We start from the raw sequence: 21169 nt of genomic DNA, 5'->3' as shown, positions 1-21169 counted from the left end.
CATGCAGCAATGCTTGTCAAACATGTGCAGGGATGCCCACGTGGCTGCCTGGCAGATGTCAAGAACCGGAACACCACCGGAACACCACACCAGAATAACTTCACAGACTTCAGGAGGAAGGTCAAACTGTCAACTGTCACTGCTCGATCTCCAGGCAAGGATGCGGACGGTGAACAGGTTCGGGTGGAGGACCCTACCCTGCTATTGCTACAGAAGATCCTCCCGAAGGGGCTGCCTGATCTGAAAATCGATGTTTATCTGCAAAAGAACGAAATACCAAACCCTCCGTGCCCAGTTCGGAGCCACAAGAACGACTTGGGCCTGGTCGCTTCTGATCTTTCTGAGCACTCGGTACAGGAGTGGTATGGGCGGAAAGGCATACAGGAGATGTGTTCTCCACTCAAGATAAAAAGTATTGTCGAGTGAGAGCCACCTTGGGAACTCCAATGTGCAAAACTGCTTACAATGTGCTTTCTTTTCAGAGGCACCCAGCTCTAACCAAGGCACCTTCTACAGTTGAAAGAGACCTTGTGCCACCTCAGGATGGAGATGCCACTCGTTAGCCACTAGGCACCGATGGTCGAGTTTGTCCACATTGGTTTTCAGGGAACCAGCCAGGTGTTGAACAACCAGGGACTTGCCCTGTTCCAGCCAAGTCCAGAGACGTAGGGCCTCTTGATAGAGGGTCCACAACCCCACCCTGCACAGTTTGTTGCAGTACCGCATGGCAGTAGTATTGCCTGTGAACACTTGAACTAGCCTTTCCTTGAGGAATGGTAATAAGGCTTTCAGTTTCAATCGGATCACACAAAGCTCCAACAAGTTGATGTGGAGCCTTTCTTCAGTCGGAGACCAAAGTCCTCTCATCTCCACCTCTCCTAGATCGCTGCCCAATCCCAGAAGTAACAAATCCATCACCACACTGAGTTCTGGGAGGTGAAGAGACAGGGGTCTGCCCCTGAACCAGTTGTGGTTTGTCAGCCATCACTGCAAATTGTTGGCAGTTGCCTCCAATATCTGAAAGAGGTAGGTGAGATTTTCCTGATGCGAAGCCTATTGGACCTTCAGGTCCCAATGCAGAGTCCGCATGTGCCATCTGGCATGATCCACTAGCGGGATGCAAGAGGCCATGAGGCCCAGCAGCCTGAGTCATTCTCACTGAAATCCAGGATAGAGGCTGAAACATCAGTCACATAGCCAAAATATCCTGGACTTGCCGCTCGGGAGGATAAGCCCGAAACTGCACCATGTTCAGACCTGCTACAAAGAAAGGAAGCGTATGAGAGGGAGTCAGGTGTGACTTTGGCACATTGATAGTGAACCCCAGCGAATGCAGGAGGTTCGCCTTAGTCTGGAGGTGAGAGACGAATGCTTGGGATGAGCCTGCATTCAACAACCAGTCATCGAGATAGGGGAAGACTACACCCTCTGATCATTGCAGATGGGCTGCGACCACCGCCATCCCCTTGGTGAACACCAGAGGGCCACTGGTGAGGCCGAAGGGGAGCACGGTTATCTGAAAGTGCTTGTGGCCAACTGTAAACCACAGGTAGCACCGATGGGCAGGCAGGACAAGAATATGGAAAAAGGCATCCTGCAAGTCCAATGCTACCATCCAGTCTTCCAGGTCCAAGGCAGACAGGACCTGAGCAAGAGTGAGCATCTTGAACTTTTCTTTTCTGAGGAAGTAGTTGAGGGCTCCGAAGTCAAGGATAGGACAAAGGCATCCACCCTTTTTGGAACCAGAAAACAGCAGGAATAGCAACCACAGCCTATTTCTGGCCTTGGAACCCTCTCTATTGCTCCCTTGGACAAGAAAGTTTTGACTTCCTCGCGAAGTAAGACAAGGTGATCTTCCGTCAGCCGATTGTAAGTTGGAGGAATGGAGGGAAGGGTAGACTTGAAGGGGAGAAAGTAGCCCATTGGGACTATTTGCAAAACCCACCTGTCCGAGGTGATATCCCACCAGTGGTGGAGGTGATGACGTATCTTGCCACCAACTGGACGCACATGATCTGGGAGGATTGGACTAAGAAGGTTTGGAGGCAGAGGGGTTGTCGCTAGACTGGATTTCTGTCCTCCCTACCCGCGTGGTCGGGCTGAACAGAGCCCACGGCCACGCAGACGTTGCGGAACTTGTGCAGCCCTCTGGCTGAGGTAGTGCTGACCCGGTTGGAAGCCCCTTAAGCAGCAACGAAAGGAGCAAAAGGTGGATGCAGGTCAGGATGACAATGAGAGGACCAAGGACTTGGACATGCCCTGAGAGCTTAATGCTGATCAGACTGATCCAGGTTATTTGCACTGGGACAATCCGATTGCCTTTTACACTGTAAGCTATTGCTGATAGTGTTAACAACATTTTCTTCAAGAAAACAGCTATTGCTGTGACTAACTCCTGACTGAGAGAAGACTCAGACGAGTTTCAGGACCACACTTCATTAGAAGCTCAACTAAAATCTAATTATTAGGTCTAGATTCTCCTCAAAATTAGCGCTCTTTTCCAAAGAACTCTTCATGGGTTCTGATAGATTAGGGTTTATTAGAATAGAACAGAGATTTAGAGAAACGTCTTTTATTAACATGCTGTAATATTTTCCTGTTTGCAGCTAACTGTTTACTTGATATATCTGTAAACAGATTTAACAAATTCTGAACTTGAGTAAAGATTTAACCCAAACAAGTGACTCTTAAAAGATAAATAAAGCTTTTAAACTTCATCTAAACTCTCATTATTGTCTGAACATAATAAGTAGTGTTATTTGATATTGGTTTATGCTCTATTCTAAAATGGTGGCAAAGATCCAGTCGATCAGAAGAAGATCAAGGTGCGGAGTTGAAGACGGCTGTTGTGAGATAAAGGGTTGAACCGTTTTAAATTACTCACGCACCAGCAGCATGTAACAATGAACTCAACATTCTAAACCTGCATCACTTCACTATGCTGTAAAGCTTACATCACAGTTCTACGGATTCATCAGGAGCTACAAGTGTTCCGCCATTACAAACTCGCACAACACTACATGACTGTCAGAGCAATCTCCGATTAAGCCAACACTATGCAGCTTATGTAGTGACCACCCGGGCTGTAACGGTTCAACACCTGATGATTGTCCATTAGAACACTGTGGGAAGGCAGAAGTCAGGGGCATGGACTTGGACCATTGAGGGCAGGGAGAACGGTGCAGAGGCAGCAAGTTGACTATGCTGGGCAGGTGGGAATGGTAGTGGACCATGGAGGGCAGGGGAACAAACCAACCATTCAGGAGGCAAGAGAGGGTGTGGCAATACAACAGACCGTTGAGGGCAGAAGAGATAGACAGTGGCAGAACAGTAGGGCATACAATCAGAATCGATTCAGGCAGGTGATATTTTTAAGCCCAAAAGGGCTTTATTTTAGCCATCTGCCGCCTAAAATCCTCAGAAGACCACAGAGGACAGGAAGAATGAGGTAGGGAAGGGCCTTGGACAATAAACGGCAGGAGAGAGGTGGCCCGGGCCTCACAACTGAGCTTATAGGGCAGGCGTCCGAGGTTGCAACGCATAATACACCACACAGGGCAAATGGGAGGGAGGTGCATCATAATGGACAATGGCAAATAATAGGGAGGGAACAGAGTCAAGAACATGGACAATGGAGAGGAGAGGGGAGGAGAAGAGGCAAGGGCAGCAAGTTGGCCAGCCATACCGGACAGACAAGAAGGGTAGTTGCAGGCGAAAGGACCATGAAGAACAGGAGGGAGTGTGCAGGGGTACAAATACGGACCATGAAAGGCAGGGGAGAGAGTATAGGGGACAGCACATGGATGGGCTGGGCACTGAAAGCACAACAAACCATGGAGGGCAACAGGGAGACTATAATTGCATACACACTGAGAAGGGAGGGAACGTGGGGAGGGGGGTCAGGGGCAGCATGCTGACCACACAGGGCAGGTGGGAGGGGCAGTGGCAGCACATAAGATGAGGCATGTCAAACTGGAGGGTTAGGCAGCAAAACGGCCATGGTGGGCAAGATGGAAGGGGGAGGGCCATACACAAAAGACCATGAAGGGCTGAAGGAACAGGTTGGGTTGGACACAGACAAGAGAGCTCAGTGGAAGGGGGCAGGAGCTTTATAACAGACAACACAGGACAGGAGCAGTTACAGCATCACACAGCATGCAGGGCACAAGGGAGTGGCAACAAAATGGACCATGGAGGACAGGAGGGAGGTAATAGGGACAAGGAACTCATATAATGGAAGGCAGAATGGAGGGAGCTGACAGGCAGCAGCCATCTGGCCATTCTGGGCAGGCAAGAGGGGCAGTGGCAGCTCAACAGAACACAGAGTAGACAGGAAGAGCAGTGGAAGGTCAATGGAACATGGTGGGGAAAAAAGGGAGGGAGCAGGTGTTGCAAACAGACATAACAGGATAGTAGGAAGGCGGGTAAGGGCAGCAAGCTAAGGACGGAAGCTAAGCAGGAAGGAAATGATAGGGCATAGCCTCAGGCAAAAGAGGGTAGGAGGTAGTTGGCAGGGACATCAAGCTAACTAGAAGGCAGTGGCAGTCCCTCGGACAATGCATTACAGCACGGAGGAGGCAGGTGCATGGACTCGGACAACAGAGGGCATGGGGGAGGCGGGTAGGGTAAGCAGGCTAATTGTGCAGGGAAAGCAGAAAGGGCAGTGGCAGAACATCCGCCACACAGGGCTAGATGAAGGATGGGACATGGTATGGACTTGGACAATGGAGGGCACAGAGGAGGGGGAATCAAGTTAGGACGGGGCAGCACAAAGAACAATGCCAGGCCAGACCCTTCGTGCCACCCCCACCCCCATTAGGATTGCATCTTACTTTACGTTAAAATATGGCCTAGAAATTAACTGGAAAAAAAAAACAAAGATTAATGAAACGTTATAACGTTATAGTTCGGTGAATATGCCAGTGACAACATTAAAGTTTTGAACAAAAAAAAAAACACAGAAATTCACCAGTTATAGTTAGTAGAGCTAACTACAACATGCGCCTCTGCCATGCACTGCTTATGACCTCACATATGACATCACTCATGACATGTTATATGACATCATTTACTGCTCTTCTCTTTTTTGACATATATATATATATATACACACACACACAATTAATTCAACAAGAAGCCTGTTTACCCTATGGTTGACCAAATAACATGTAAATATATATTTTTAATAACTGAAACTACAATGTTACACATTTTGAAAATGTATATATGAGATTACTATGGCTTTGAAATGATACAATTATTTATTAATTTTAAGTTATGACCTAGTACTAAGATATAAATTTAATTTAATTATAGTATCAAACGTAATTTTGACCTTGTACTCATAAGTATACCATGTATGTCTGTAAAATGTGTGATTTCAACAATAAATGAGTCTGTTGTCAGTTACCATTGTTTGTATGCCCAAGCCACGCAGTGATTATAAAAGGCACAGATTAATTATGCGGTGGTAATGCGAGCAATCGTGTTATAGACATGATCGAGAAAATTGAATAAATAATGCACTTGCACTTATTAAATCTGAGTCTGTGATATATATATATATATATATATATATATATATATTCACTGAAAAAACCATAGGTTATAGACCATATATAGTTAGGAATTAGCATTTACAAAACCTTGAAAATTCACTGAAAAAACCATAGGTTATAGACCATATATAGTTAGGAATTAGCATTTACAAAACCTTATTTTACTCACACAAAACCATTGAAATTCGCATATATAGTTAGTTGCACTAACTATATATCGCGCACCCGCAATCCACTGCTGATGATGTCACATATTACATCATTCATGACATCGTCAGTGACATCACTGATGACATCACTGATGACATCTCAAATGACATCACTGATGACATCTCAAATCACATCACTGATGGCATCACTGATGACATCTCAAATGACATCACTGATGGCATCACTGATGACATCTCATTTGACATTACTGATCACATCACTGATGATATCATTCATGTGATAATACGATGAACCTCTTCAGACTCTAATATAACCTTAGATACAATCAGTGTAAACAGACACTCACAGACTGTCACTCATCCATGGAGTTACTCACACACCTAGTCAGTCATGCAAAGAATCAATCACACCTCCATTTCCTCAACTATACAGTTATACACACCTTACTTATTCAAACATATTCTAACACATATTTACTCTCTTATACAATCCCTGATACAAGTTCACAATGATCCATACAGCCACTCACACATTCACTGGCTCTTATGCACAGTTATTTATATATGTCAACTCTCACATGTACTGTGTTTAACATATGTACTTACTTTGACATGTAGCACTGAGATATCCATTCACTCACCAATACACTCATGCACACAGTCAACCGCCCATACAGCTGTTTCCACATGCACTTTTGAACCCATACATCTAGTGAATCAACTGCTCACACATCTATGCATAGAGTCATACACCTCCCAGCCACCCACACACACACTCAGTCTCCCATACAAATACTTGGGCAACCAATCAATAACCCATATAGTTACTCATATAGCTACTGATCAACACATGCAGCAGTTTACAGAACAACAGACATAATGATGCACAAATTAAGACAGTTTAGTCACTAACCCATGCACTCAGTGAGACACATTTAATCACTCACTCATACAGTCAGTCATGCACCTACTAAATCCTTCATCCAGACACTTATACATCCACTCATTCTTCAATATGTAAGACATATTTTAACTTTACAGAAACATACAGTCACTGGATGTTGTCATTTGAGATGTCATCAGTGATGTCACTGACCATGTCATGAATGATGTAATATGTGACATCATCAGCAGTGGATTGCGGGTGCGCGATATATAGTTAGTGCAACTAACTATATATGCGAATTTCAATGGTTTTGTGTGAGTAAAATAAGGTTTTGTAAATGCTAATTCCTAACTATATATGGTCTATAACCTATGGTTTTTTCAGTGAATTTTCAAGGTTTTGTAAATGCTAATTCCTAACTATATATGGTCTATAACCTCTGGTTTTTTCAGTGAATTTTCAAGGTTTTGTAAATGCTAATTCCTAACTATATATGGTCTATAACCTATGGTTTTTTCAGTGAATTTCAATGGTTTTTTAATAGCAAATATCAAAAGCTGTAAAATGTGAAGTACGTGGTAGGTAAAAACATTTTCGTGTTTATGCACGCTGATGTGCTTTGAAAATGCCACCCCTCCCCCCGCCCCTCTTTTTTTTAAGGAGTATTCTCTCATTGCAGATAGTGAAGGGTAGGTAACGCAGGCCTTTGCCCCTGTTGTAATCCGTCATGCCTGCTTCCCTCTCCATTTGATTGATTGTTATCCAAACGTTTACTGTTTTGGAATTGGTTCTCTTTGGTCCATTCTCTATTTACAAACAAGCACAGAGTCGCAATACTCTGTTTAGTCTTTGCAGATAGTGAAAAATCGTTAGAAAAAAGAAAAGGAATCAAGCAAAATCAGTAGGCCACTAATGGGATCTCTTTTTGACCTCGCTAAAATAGAAACATTAGGAACAACACCTCATGAGAAATATGAAACTAGTGAGAGGAACTGAGCTCGACGCCATGATGGCTGCAAGACAGCTCGGCTCCGCCGCCCAAAATAACGACAAACCCTATGCAAATATTATAAATATATACAACACACCAGCAAAGTAACAGGGTAAAACGTTTTATTAAATAACTATTTACATGGCAGCCTGCTGCAACATCGATCCAAATGCATGCCGCCATTCCCGGGATTTCTCCCCGACTACTCTGTGGCCTACGAGATGGATCAGTATGGGCAAATATACACTTGGGGATTCACAAGCAACAACAAGCCTTTGTATTTGGGGCTCAAAATCAACAACAGTGACAGAGAACGAAAGCGAACTAAGCACTCAGGGGCTACGTTTAAACGTAACATCATCTCCCCAAAGGTTCATCACCTTACACAGACATGCACTCTGATCTCCTTGGCCTCAGTCAAGCATCAATAGAAAGATTTTCATAGTTGAGTGTAGGTTCATGGTTTTCCATCCAAAGACTAAAAGCCTGGAGTGGGAGTGAAAGAACCATAACTACGTAAAAAGGAAGGCAGAGGCTGTAGGAAGGACTCTGGATATGGTATGTTGCTTGGTCCCCGAGATGCTTCGATGTCACTGCCTTGCACAAATGGCATAAGTCCTGGATGTTGGGTGCCATAGTTGAGGGTTCCGAGCAGCGCTTGTAACACTGTCTGAAGCTCATTTGCACCTGCTGCAGCTTCACTATTATCAAAGTAAGTGGGGGCTGTTTGATGACCTGACTGCATTGGAAAGCAATGTGATGCGGTGCCTCCCTGAACCGCTTGACGGAGGCCCCTGAGGGGTGGTGTGGTGGCGCGGACTCAGAGGGGGCGCTTGGCTCCTGCCCCCTCCCCAAGTCTTGTTGCCCTGGTGTGGCCTGAGATCGCCCCCGTCATAGGCGGCCGGCTCCCAGGGTCAGGCGGAACTTTTTGCCTTTTGGTGACTCTTCCATTCTGGACCTTGTCCCACAATCCGTTTGACCTGAAGACACGTCCTGCGGTGCCCTGGTCCGACCATCACATATACCTGCGCCAGGAGACGGCGTGGGGTGCACTAGAAGGGAGAGGAGGCGCGAACTAGCCTCCCCCCACATCCCCAGGTGGAGGTTTCTCAGCTACACCCCAGCGCTTCACTCGACCAGCTGACTTGCGCCCGCTCTTGCGACACGGTGCCTCGCTCGGCCAGCTGAATTGCGCCGGCTCTTGCTATTACAGCGTCTCCCACGCCATCCAACGGAATTGCACCCAATCTTGCGGTACAGCGACAGGCGGCTGCCACGGAGCTCACAAAATGGCGGTCGGCTCCACAGACTTGTTGCCTGTCCCTTCTGTTGTCATTTAACAGAACTTTTTGGACTGCTGAAAGGGGTTCTGTTCCGACCGCTGGTTCGTGGAGACATTTTGACTATATTCTGGACCTGCATTGTTGCGTAATGCGTCAAATGACGCGCTGCGTTAACGCACCCGGAAGTGCTCCGGTGCGCGAGGTGCGAAGCGCAGCTTCCCGGAAGCGATCCGGGGCGCGGCACGCGTAACGTAAGCATAACAGGTCATGTGACTTGTTAATAAAACTTTTCATTGGTTCCTTTTACTTTTGGTTTCCTAATGATGGAAGGCTTGGTCATATGACCTAAAAATAACACTTTTCATTGGTTTAGAACATTTTTTTTCCCCAAATGATGAAAGCCCCACCTTTTTTTTCTCACTCTGACTTGTAAAGCAAAGGACCCAGATGCATTTACAGTTTATCACTAACAATGTTCCAGGCTAATGTATTTTCCTGGGAAATTTACAACTGTCCTGCAAGTAAAATATTCCTATTTCGAGAAAAAGGGCGTTTCTTCGTCCCATGAGGGAGCCGTTGAGCAAAAGAGGTTTGGCCTGCTGTCTTAGTCGCTGATAGGCCTGAATATCGGATTCTTATCGATCACTTTATGTTGCAGGAGTGGAAAACACAACAGCCCTTGACCATTTATCTTTACTGCTTACCTGCGTATTATACCTTTTAACCGTCATGTAATCAGGCTGCTTTATTTCACTTGCCTTTTACTGATTTGAAAACAGTGGCTATTATTCAAAACTTTACCAATCTAGGTACTACTACCATGTTTTGTTTTAAAAACCTTTATTGTGAAAATGTCAGTATACAAATACGGGCCTATAACCACGTGGGCCGGCCACGGAGCAAACTGTAATCGTATATGATGAGGGGACATTTACACTGTAGAAGAACGTAACGGGCGGGCCATTAGGTTGCAAGAACTAAGGTGTCTAACAGTTGCGGAATCGTGGACGTACATTTTATAATTAAAGTACGACAGGGCCAGTTACAATAAAATTATCTAGATATACATTTGCGGGCAAGTACCATGGGTGACATTAATTCGAACTTTCAATAGTACAGTAATCAATAACACATCAGAACTTAATATCAATAGGGATGTCCAAATGTTTAATCAGTACTCGTTCCCGCCCGCCATGTGCTTCAAATCTGCATACGCATCTCGTGATATCAAGGCTGGGCAACCAGTACACAACAAGGAGTTACGAGTCCCATTTATACCGGCGCCATTTTGGACGAGGCCGGGCAGGTCCAGGATATAGTCAAAATGTCTCCACCAACCAGCGGTCGGACCAGAACACCTTTCGGCAGTCAAAAAAGGTTCCTTTAAATGACAACAGAATAGATAGGCAACAAGAAAAATCAGTCAAAAGAGGGGAGGGCAAGTTCTTCCCTACCGGGTCACGTTGGGGCTCCATCGGAACTGATCGAATTGGTAGTCTACAGTGTTTCTGGATGTTTCAGACTGAAGCTGGCGTCAGCATGAGAACACCACCATCTCGTGGCTCCGTCGTGACCATTATGCAAGCAATCATGGCAGCTGCTCCCCACCGGAAGCCTGCGGGAGTCGGGGGCCCCGGTGACTTTTGTAGAATCTTCAAGGCTGAGGGGACGCTTTCGGGAATGGGGCCCATGCCCTAGCAGGCAAACGTCCGAGTTCCAAGGTGTCCCAGGGCCATTTTAGTGGACCAGGCCCAAATCCGAAGAGCCGGCCGCCATTTTGAGAGTCCTCCTATCGCTGCACCGCAAGAGTGGGCGCAACTCAGCTGGATGGCGGGTGAGGCACTGTGCCGCAAGAGCGGGCGCAACTCAGTTGGATGCCAAGGGGCGCCCCACTGCAGCTGAGGAGCCTCCACCTGGGGAGGCCCGTTCGCGCCGCCTCCCCCCCCCGGGGTGCCCCACACCGTTTTTCAGCGCAGCATTGTAGGATGGCCAGACCAGTGCGGCAACTTGCTGGACACCACATCGGTGCCGTCCGGATCTCGGCGCGTTGTGCTTTCTTCGGCCTATTCGCACAACGGTCCGCTACTGACACCGCCTCACAGGCCGACTGATTTTGTAGGCTTTTTATAACCCAAAGCCGACTAAAAGACAGGCCAAAGCAGCCCATTGTTGCTACTCCGGGGAGGGAGGAGCAAGGACAGTGTCAAGCGGACGGTGAATGCTTTGAGATGGATGTTGCAGCAGGCTGCCATGTAAATAGTTGTTTAAAATGTTTTTTTTAACGTGTTTACTTTGTTGGAGCGTTGTATATATTTATAAGTTATTAAAGTGTTATAATCCTACTACTTTGTTGGAGTGCTATATATTTGTAATGTGACACATTCTTGTGAAGACTTTGATGTACAGAAAGGCATCCCTGGAATCTTCCGCTTCAGGCTCGGTCCCACACACCCTTACAGTGAGAATCCCCTCCCCAATCACAATACAGGATTGTTATCAGATAGTAGGAACGCGTGTGGTGTGACGGATCTCATGGGGTGGGGGCCTTGATCTACTGTAACTCCTTTGAAGAGGGGTGATTCTTTACAGTTGGGGCCATAAACTTCTTCCGCAGGGCTAGGAGATAGCCTGGGACCGGCCTGAACAATCGGACACAGAGGAAGATGAGTGTCAGAGGGTGCGGTAGTGAATAGGGTGAAAGGGAGGTGTTGGGCGGGCACGGTGTGTGTTTCTCAGGGAAGAGCAGCGCAGATGGGGGGAGGTTTATGGCCCATGCATGAGAGAGAGAGCGGGGGTGACCAGTGCGTGGGGGAGATGCTTGCGAGGGTAGGGAGCCGTGCTGAGGATCGGCGGCGTGCAGAGAGTGGGTCTGGTCAAGGCATCTAAAATGGCTGCCGTGCACGACAAAAGTGTGGCAGGGAAAAAAGGCAAGATGGCACAGACAATGTTTATGAATACGGATTAATTTTCCACAGAGAGAACGGGGGAGGTCAGAGAGGGGGGGTGTTCGTAGTGCCAGGGAGACGCGCTGGGGACCGGCGAGGGGCAGAGGGGCCATAGCGCTTTCAAAATGGTTTCTGCTTGCTAGAGCGTACGTGCCTGAGTGGGGACAAGGTGGCGCCGATTATGTTGACATCGCAAACCAGATTTTAACACTTAGACATGAAAGTGAAAACTGCACCATTGCTAACCCCCCCCCCGACTGACACCCTCCTTTGCCTCAGCTTGGATCATCATTTGCTAAAGTGTTCAAAGACCCCACCGTGAGTATAAGCACAACCGGGGCCTTACTGCACACCCTGAGAAAAACTACGCAGCAAGACAATCTCTACCTTCTCCCTTTTCCATGTTCCAACGCGTTGAAATGAACAATATATTTACTCGCAGTGACAAAATGGCGGTCTTCACTTCCTGATTTCCTTCGAATCGAACGTTAACAGACGTCACGCAGCAAAAAAAAATTCCTCTCACGCGCAGCCGCTGGAAGACATGTATCAACATATATGAGCATCCTCAGCCATCCTCAGAAAACATAGGGGGTCAGGATACGTCTCCCGTGCCCCCTTATACCCATTTCCCACATTGTTTTCCCTCCATCTTGTGATTTAATTAAAACGAAACACAAAATGGCGAATTCCCGTTACGCTACAGGTTTGCGACCCAGTTCGCGTACCGGGAAGCGCTTCTACCGCGAAAAATCAGATTTTTTTATTTGCCCCACGGGACCCTTTAATAACCCCAACATCATTCCTAGGGGGTCAAGAGGGGTCTACCTTGCCCCCTTTCATTAAATTCCCCCTTCGTTTTTCTTCTCCTCTTGTCTCTCGATCCTACCGAGAGACAAGATGGCGGCCGTTCCGGACTGTTTAGAATGTTGACAGACACCGGAGAGCCAATCAGCTTCGCGAAGTTCCGTTACGCGTCAAGTTCGCGAACCGGGGCGCTAACCGGGACGCTGTCACAGATATATCTGTTTTTTAAAACGTTAATTTCTCAAAATCCACTGGAGCACATATATTGAGACCTAGCAAAGGCACATCGGGCTAACAGTCCCACAATTCTGTCAAGATTCGTGTAAATCCATTCGGCCGTTCGAGCTAAAAGTGAGGCCAACCACCCTATGGAAAACTCAATGTTAAAAACGCGTTTTGGGACCCCCCTTTTATCACGGCCCCCCCTTGACGAAACCCCCCCAAATTTTCAGGGGCTGCTCAGAAGCAAAATGTGCCATTTCCCTGAAAATTTCAGCCAATTCCGTCCACAAACGCCAAAGTTATTAGACATAGAATTTTCAAAAATCCCATAGAGAAAAAATCCTAACTATATATACCTACTGGCGACCGCCAGTAGGTGATTATATATATATATATATATATATATATACACATATATACATGTATACATATATACATATATACATATATATATATATATATATATATACACATATATACATATATACATATATACATATATACATACACACACCACATTTGTTTTTTCCCCTGACAAAATGAAAGGGTAAAGGGACATTTTAGTTTGGTGAAAATGTCAGTTAAAACATACAGTTTTAAACAAACAAAACCACAGAAATTCACCAGTTCTAGTTATCGCAAGTAACTACAACTTGCGCCTCCACCATGCATAGTGTCATCAATTAATAAGGTCACTTTAACCTTTGTTTTTTCTGCGAATTTCTATGGATTTTTTAATGTAAACTAAGCTGTCCACTACTGTGCGTGGTGCGAAGTTGGGTTCCCAACAACCCACCACTCACAGCCATTACTTTAACCACAAAATACATTTCAGAGGGTTTTTACAAACAGTTTAAGTTATTTAAAAATCTTAACCATGATTATATCAATTTAACAGTGTTTTTTCTGTGCACAATACACAGTCACACACACAATACCTGGGAAGGGGTAAACAATACCAGATTTAGAGTTACTACTATAATACCATTAATTATATATTTTAAAAGTAAGAAACAAAAGTATTAATGAAAAATCTAAATAAACGTAGGCAAAATAATTCTATGAGTACTTGCCAGGTCAAAATAAAGGTAATCTGAGAGCTCAACAATAAATATCTACAATAATTATAAGATCAAAACAATAATATACAAAGTTGACAAGTGGAAATCAAAAACCTTATTCCTTGGGTTGAAGTGGGGTACAAATTAGGTATGAAGTCTATCTTCCTTAGTACACTGGACAGGCCAACCAATCAGATTAAAATGTGGGTGTCTACAGCGTACATCACTAAAAAGTAGCTAAAAGAATCGAGGAGGTTAGCATGGAATAAGCATATATATGAAAAAAAGGACCCTGAGATAAGCTCAGAGGAAAGCCGTAAATGAGGATTGTCAATTCCAATCAGGAAAAGAACCAGCAGTTGGTTAGAAGTGGCTAATATACAAGATGTTTCCCAATGTGGAACCATATCATAGATGCCTCTGGAGAAGGTACGACCAACAGTGTTGAAAGGTCTGGAGGGGTCATCTAAAACAGAGAACAGGGCAGACTCACTACTAAGGATAGGGTGAAAACCCAAATGAAGGGTTTGAGAGTATGATGTACCACCAAAACTGTAGATAGTTGTGAATGTATTTCCTTCTCAAGAACATTTACAATAGCTGGCAACTGCGAAATAGCATTGAAATTACTCAGCAGTGAAAAATGCACTGATTACTTTTTTTAACAGGGGATAATCACATCATGCTTCCAACAACAGCTAGATGGAATTGTTGCAAATCACTAAGATTCAGCACACTGGATCAACCAATAAATGTAACTCGAGGCTGAGGGCAAGGATATGAGAGAAAACAAATTTAAAAGAGCCCAAATGAAGTTTAGTAAGCAGAACGGTCAGAGTCGAAAATAGTGCCAGGAAAATAAAGTGAATTAAAGAAGAGGAAGAAAAATGAGTTTAACCAGTCTGTCTGTGACTTAATGGGAAATTATATGACATCAGGTTTATCTTTTCATGTAAGGAGGCTGCCAGTCACAAATAGGCCGTGTTAGACCTGACATCCTTGGCGTGGTTATTCCCCCATCTTTTTGCCTCTGACTCATGTATTTTTGATGCTGTGCTGGATTTCGTTTTTGCTGGTTTAGATGCTTTGGACCCTCTGCCACTGCTGAACAGTGTCAGAGGGTAAGTGCTCCCTCTGTAAATTGTCATATTGATGGAATATACCTGATTGGCATATTTGTATCACCATGAAGTCCCTAGTAAAGTGCACTGTGTGTGCCAGGGCTGGTGATGACAGATGCTACTAGTGGGCCTGCAGCGCAGATTGCGCCACACACATGAGTAGCTCTAAAATGGTGTCTCAGGCCTGCCAGCGCAGGGCCTGTGTGCAGTCAGTGGACTGCCATGTCCGCCTGGCCAGTGTCCCCACTGGCTGGGCGTAACCCTCCCCTGTCTGTGCACATCAGCCACCCCTATGGAAGGCTCCAGGTACCCCCCTGGGCAGGGTGCAGTGTATGGATAGGGGAGAGCATGTACTAGTGCAGGTAACATGCACTGGTGGAGAGCAGCAGCCACTTTGTGTGCTCACTGCTGTAGGGCTGTAAGGCTCCCTAGGGTAACATGGGGAGGCTGGTCCCATTGGACCCCAGCCTATCTCCCTATAGGAACAAGATGGAACATCAATGAAAGATATCCCTGAACTCAGAATTAAATGACACATCTTTTAGTGAAGGTTGTTTTTGGATCCTGGGGTTGAGAATAGCACTTTTAGAAAGTGGCTGTTCTTTTGTTTAAACCTTTCTGTGTGCTTGGGCCTGTGTGTGTGGAATGCCTGCGTGACAGGAGCTGCAGGGCCCCGGAGGGGGTTGGAGTCAGCCCAGGGGTGAAAGGCGACATCTGTTGCCCGGGGAAGGGGAGAGAGAAGCGCCTGATAGTGCTGGGCTGTGCCTGCCTGACCACCGTGCTGGCTAACTCCCCTGCCGGCCTGCTGTCACCTCTGGCCCTGAGGCTGTCAGGAAGAAGAACAACAGAAACATTCCAGAGCCAAGGATCCCCTTGCACAAAGGACTTCAAAGCCGTTCAGGGGTATAAGGGAAGGACCCCTTACTACAGAAGATTAGATTCTGAAATTCTACAATCAAGAAGGACCCTCTGCTGGAAGGAGGACGGCGAGAGAACTAAAGGAAGATTGCCTTGCTGTGTGCTCTAAGGGCTGACCTGTTCTGCTGTATCACTGGAAGCTGAGGAGGAGAAAGGGACTTTGCTGTGGGCTGTGTCCCTGCCTGCTTGAAACTGCTAAGACTTTGCTGTGTGCTGTGTCTACAACTTGAATCTCCAAGGGCCTGAGAAGAGCTGGCTCCCTGTCTGCAACCCAGGAACATAAAGGTTGCCCAAGGACCACAAAAACCTGCTGTGCCCTCCTGAAACGGCTGTGTGACGAAGAGATCGTGAAACCCTGTAGCTGTCTGCTGAGCGCACTGGCTACCCTCTGATCTGCTTGAGAGCGCCGCGCTGAATCAGCCTACTGTGTGGCCGAGGTCGCCGTGTACATCGACACGTGTGGGGGCAAAGAGCTGAACTTGTGGGCCTCCTCAGCGCAAGGAGCGCTGAAAAACAATTGTTGGCCGTGTCACCGTCGCAGCCCGGGGTCAGTAACCCCCGTGGAAAGCGTCCCGAATCTTGCCGGTGGCTCCGTGATAAAGATCGAGCCCGCCGCGCTCTGATTGGGCGAGAGGGCCGAGCCCCCTCACCAGAGCCGCGACGGGATTGGCTGGGCCTAAGGAAGCTGAGGCGGAGGCCGTCGAATTGCCGAGTGATCACCGCCGGGACCGGGGTAGAGTGACCTGACCTCGCCGAGGGATTTCTGGTGAGCCGCGCTCTGTCCTGGCCGGAGTCCCCGCGCTGAAGCGCCGCGTCAGCTCCCAGCCGCTCCCCGAAGACCAGAGAGCGGGCGGAGGGCTGCCGGGACCGGCCGGGACCAAGTGGAAGCCTACCTTGTCCGCGTAGGGCGCGAGGATCATGGTGGGGCGCGCTGAGAGCACCAGGAGCTAGGAGCAAGAGTGCCCTACTCAGCGCAGCGCCCACAAGACCAGCGAGAGTACGGGGCAGTACCGATCAGAGGAAAAGGAATCCCCAGTAAAGCCGGTGAGGCGCGCTTGCCGCGCTTGGGGGGGCTCATTGACTTCAGGCTGATTATTACTGATAGCAATTCATTGGCATTGTTTCTTTGCTCATTTTAAGAGCGCCTACATTACAAAACGCTGGCATTGTTTCTGGGCTCATTTGGAGAGCGTTTTGATCACACAATCTTTGGCATAACTTGGTGCTGATTTGAAGAGACTTGAGACATTTGTTTTTACATGACAACTTCCTGAAACTACGTACCACCATTAAGATTAAGTGCATCATTTTAATAATGAAGTGATTATCGTGCAACTGCTTGATTTACCTTGCTGAAACTAGATAAAGTTATATATTTTTATAAAATATACTTACCTGTGTGGTCTCAGTTTGTGGTGGATTGGGGATTATTGTTGTATTAAGTGCACATATTATCCACGTTGCCTCTGTTTAGCCTAGACTGCTCGCGCCATGCTACCTTGAGGGTGAGCGGGGGTTATCTCAGAGGGTTCTTCCTTCACCCTGACTAGAAGCAAGGGTCCCTACTTGGTCTAAGGTACTTACCTCTGCCAACTAGAGACCCCCGGTTCTAACAGGCCGCTACTTACAATGGAGTCAAGAGTTTTAACACCTTAGCTGCGTGTAAACATCCCTCCCCAGTGCTGCGCTGTCCATTGGAACCAGTGCTGAATGGACGTCCAATGGTCGTGCGCAGCACTGGGGAGGTAGCGCTGCTGACGACCGTTGGCCGTCAGCGGCACTTAAGGGGTTAAAGGTTTACGTGGATGAACTGCCTTCTTTTACAATGTGAGTTGCATAGTGAGTGATTACCACTACAGATCAAATCAGAATATAAGTACATTCTAATGCTCTCTACAAGTTTGGTGGAGTGGAATTATACTGTGCCATAACTCTATTAATTCCAATGCAGATCAGTATAAAAGTGCATACTGGATTTATTTTAGACAAAAGCTGTAGGTACTATAATTTAATTAAGCAGCTTTACAAAAACAGCAAAAATAATGCACAAAACAACTTACAACATTCAACAGGTATGGAAGCCACCTGCAAAGACAGGACTTTGCCGCTAGGTTGTGGGATGTGTACTCGAAATACAAGACGCACCCGGGTGTTCTTTCTGCCAATATCCGTCTCTCCTTTACGAAGTTCTATGTCCGAATTTCGGAGTTTCAAAATGCCTGCACAATCAATGCTGGAAAACAAGCAATCACTCAGTTACAAAACTCAAATTCGTTAAAATGGCATTAAATAGTCAACAATACTGTAAAAAAAAGTGTATTTCAATAGGAGCTTCAAGTCTTACACAGTTCACATGCATAGCTACAAACATCTTCAATGTCACTATAGTGCAACTTTTAAGGTTTGGCCTAGGAGACAAGTTCAGCTATTTCTATAGAGCTCTGTACTTATTACATAATATAACGCATATTATACATAGAAAGGGCTTTTAGTAAGCCTTCTTCAGACAAGTATCTGTCAATCATACGTTGGATAAGCCCATGGACAGCATACATACAGTGGAACAATGGGTTATTCCCATTCAGCTATTGCTCTACAGTCTGTGTCAATCATTCTATCGATTAGTTCACAGGCAAGGATTAATTCATCTTGAATTAATGCATTTTGCCACATTACATGTAATCCCACAATGACAACCAAGTGGTCCCACTTCCTCTCACAGCAGTTCCTCATGGTTGCCCTGCCACATGCACAATCATCGTTTCCCTTGGGGCTCCGGGGATGTGGGTACAGTGCCAACACTTGCTGCCAATACCATTCATAGATTGATATGGTCGTCCGTCATATGCACCATCATTCAGCTGCTTCCACGTTTGAATCGCTGCTGCTAGTTATACTACTTCCCATTCCCTACTTACTTCCCTATATGACTATGGTTCCATTTTGTCCTTCTCCCTTCCCACCACTCAAGCTCCTGCTAGGAGTGGGGACACAATTTAAGTCTCCACTATAGAACTGGTAGTCAAAGCAGCAGCATGTCCAAGTGCATTTCGTTTTTACTGCAGAAGATGCTGCCAGTGTTCTCCATCTCGGCATCCCTTCCTCCCATAATCCATTCATTGAGTTTCAGAACATACTTCAACACAAAAATTAACCTTATAGTTTCACTTCACCTAGCTGCAAATGACTGACCAGTCCAACTATAAAGGATGAAAGAAATAATGTCATGAGAGAACAAAGGACAAAGATATCTAAGGAGAGGCTAGATGAAAGTCGGACAATAGTGAGATGTGCCCTGAACCATAGCAGGGTTGCACACACTGCATTGCAGAGACTGCTGCATTCATTCTCTCATAATGCATAAACCAGTGCTTTAAAGGGAAATATGGAAATGCAGGTATTTACTATGTAGAGTACCTGTTCGCTCCTGAGAAGTGCAGATACTCTCCCTCTCAAATAAAACAGGCATTGGCATAGTCAATAGGTCTCGCCTTTGGGACATTATAAGTGCTTAGCCATGCAACACTTGATGTTGTTGCACCAGGGATATTGTACTAGATAACTAAACACTTATAAGGTCCCAAAGGCGAGACCTATTGGATATGCCAATGCTTGTTTATTACTGCAATCTTTTACCATGCAAGTCTTTACAACGAGCAAGGACTTCCCTTGGGGGAAAGCGCGGGACTTTGGAGAGTTATCAATTACTATTCCAACTCCTGTTGGCACAACAGTAGGGGAAGCATTGGACTTCGAAGTGCAATGCCGCTTCCCCTATTGCAAGTTGTTGTAAAGACTCTTCTGGTAAAGGAATGCAGTGGTAAAGACGCCTCGTTGTAAGTAAAGACCACTTTGTAAAGACAGTGGGTGGTTTAGACTTTGGTGTAAACGCTGTTTCCGGAACCCTGGGGTTGTTATATTGTCTGTTTAAGTGGATAGATGAATGTTAGTTATATCACTTTCGCTTTCACTTATTAGCTGTTATGGTGTTTATTTTCTGGTATGCCATAAGTACTTTCATGAGGGTTTCCGAATCTAGAATGTGCGCGGGCTGACTGCTTGTGACCTGCCTGGCATACAAATGTGGGCACTGTGCTGGGCTACACAAACGTTCTACTAAAACTCAGTGGATCTCAGCCTATTTAACTTAACAAACCCTTAATACTCCTCAAAGCTACCCTTACCTAAACACTAAAATCTCTTAACTCAGGGGTCTCCAAACCGGTCCTGGAGGGCCGGATCCATGGCAGATTTTTAAAATTACTACATGTATCTCAATGGGGATATCCAAAAAATCTGGCATGGATCCGGCCCTCCAGGACCGGTTTGGAGACCCCTGTCTTAACTACTCCTTAACGCTACCAATCCCTGAATCATATAAATCGTTTTTTTTTTTTTGCAGTTTTATACATCACAACTCGACCCGAAGGTATTGGAGCGCTTTACATGAGCACCAGCTAAATCAGATAAGGATGCATTCATTTTTGGTATACAGTGGAGCTTAAGTGATCTGCTCAGAATCACAGAATGTTGAGCCAGTGCTGAGACTCTAAGGTTCCCCAGCTCCAAAGTTAATAGGTCTGACCCTATGCCACATGCTCCAGTCTCCCCCCCCCCACCCAACCTTACTTTAAATGCCCCTTCTTACTTTAGCAGTAGGATGTCCCCTTGCTCCTAGTAAGCTAACCTTTGCCCTGTAAGCCACAATATTTTTCGATTTTATTCTAGCAGCATCTTTTTTCATTTAAATTTTTCAGTATACTGCGTTTTAGACAGACGTTTTTCAGTGTACTTTTTCTACACAATATTTTTACTGCAAACCAAAAAAGAATTCCAAGCGCTCTAAACACATGGGTCTGTCTAGATTTACTGCATAATGAATGACCAGTCACATAACCTTACTTCCCAAAATTGTTTGATGACACAAATCTATATCCTTAACCTCTTAAGTGCTGCGTCGGGGCGTTGGCTGACGGCAGCACTACCTCCCCAGTGCTGCGCACGTCCATTGGACGTCCATTCAGCACTAGTTCCAATGGACAGCGCAGCACTGGGGAGGGATATTTGCGCCGCATCTAAGGTGTTAAAGAAAACTACTCGATTTCTAAGCGGGTTCCCTTGTGTGTGTTTTTTTCCACCTTGCCCTCGTAGGAGCAAGTGTGAAAAGGGGTGCAACAACAACAACAATAAAGCTGTATTCGATTTGC

The 21169-nt window shown here is 45.9% G+C and overlaps 1 protein-coding gene across 2 annotated transcripts in view; it reads right to left on the bottom strand.

The window, feature by feature from the left end:
• The window catches only part of NFATC3 (nuclear factor of activated T cells 3), a 1100962-nt gene that overhangs the window by 460851 nt on the left and 618942 nt on the right, over positions 1–21169 (bottom strand). For both annotated transcript variants that reach the window (XM_086945198.1, XM_086945199.1), the window contains exon 5: positions 18023–18195. In XM_086945198.1, coding sequence (XP_086801324.1) covers positions 18023–18195 — 173 coding nt within the window. The remainder of the gene's footprint in view (positions 1–18022; positions 18196–21169) is intronic.

Source organism: Lissotriton vulgaris, chromosome 12 (genome assembly GCF_964263255.1).
Source record: "Lissotriton vulgaris chromosome 12, aLisVul1.2, whole genome shotgun sequence".
Lineage (NCBI taxonomy): Eukaryota > Metazoa > Chordata > Amphibia > Caudata > Salamandridae > Lissotriton > Lissotriton vulgaris.
Note: the sequence above shows the minus strand (reverse complement) of the source record. Positions and strands in the feature narration are given on the sequence as shown.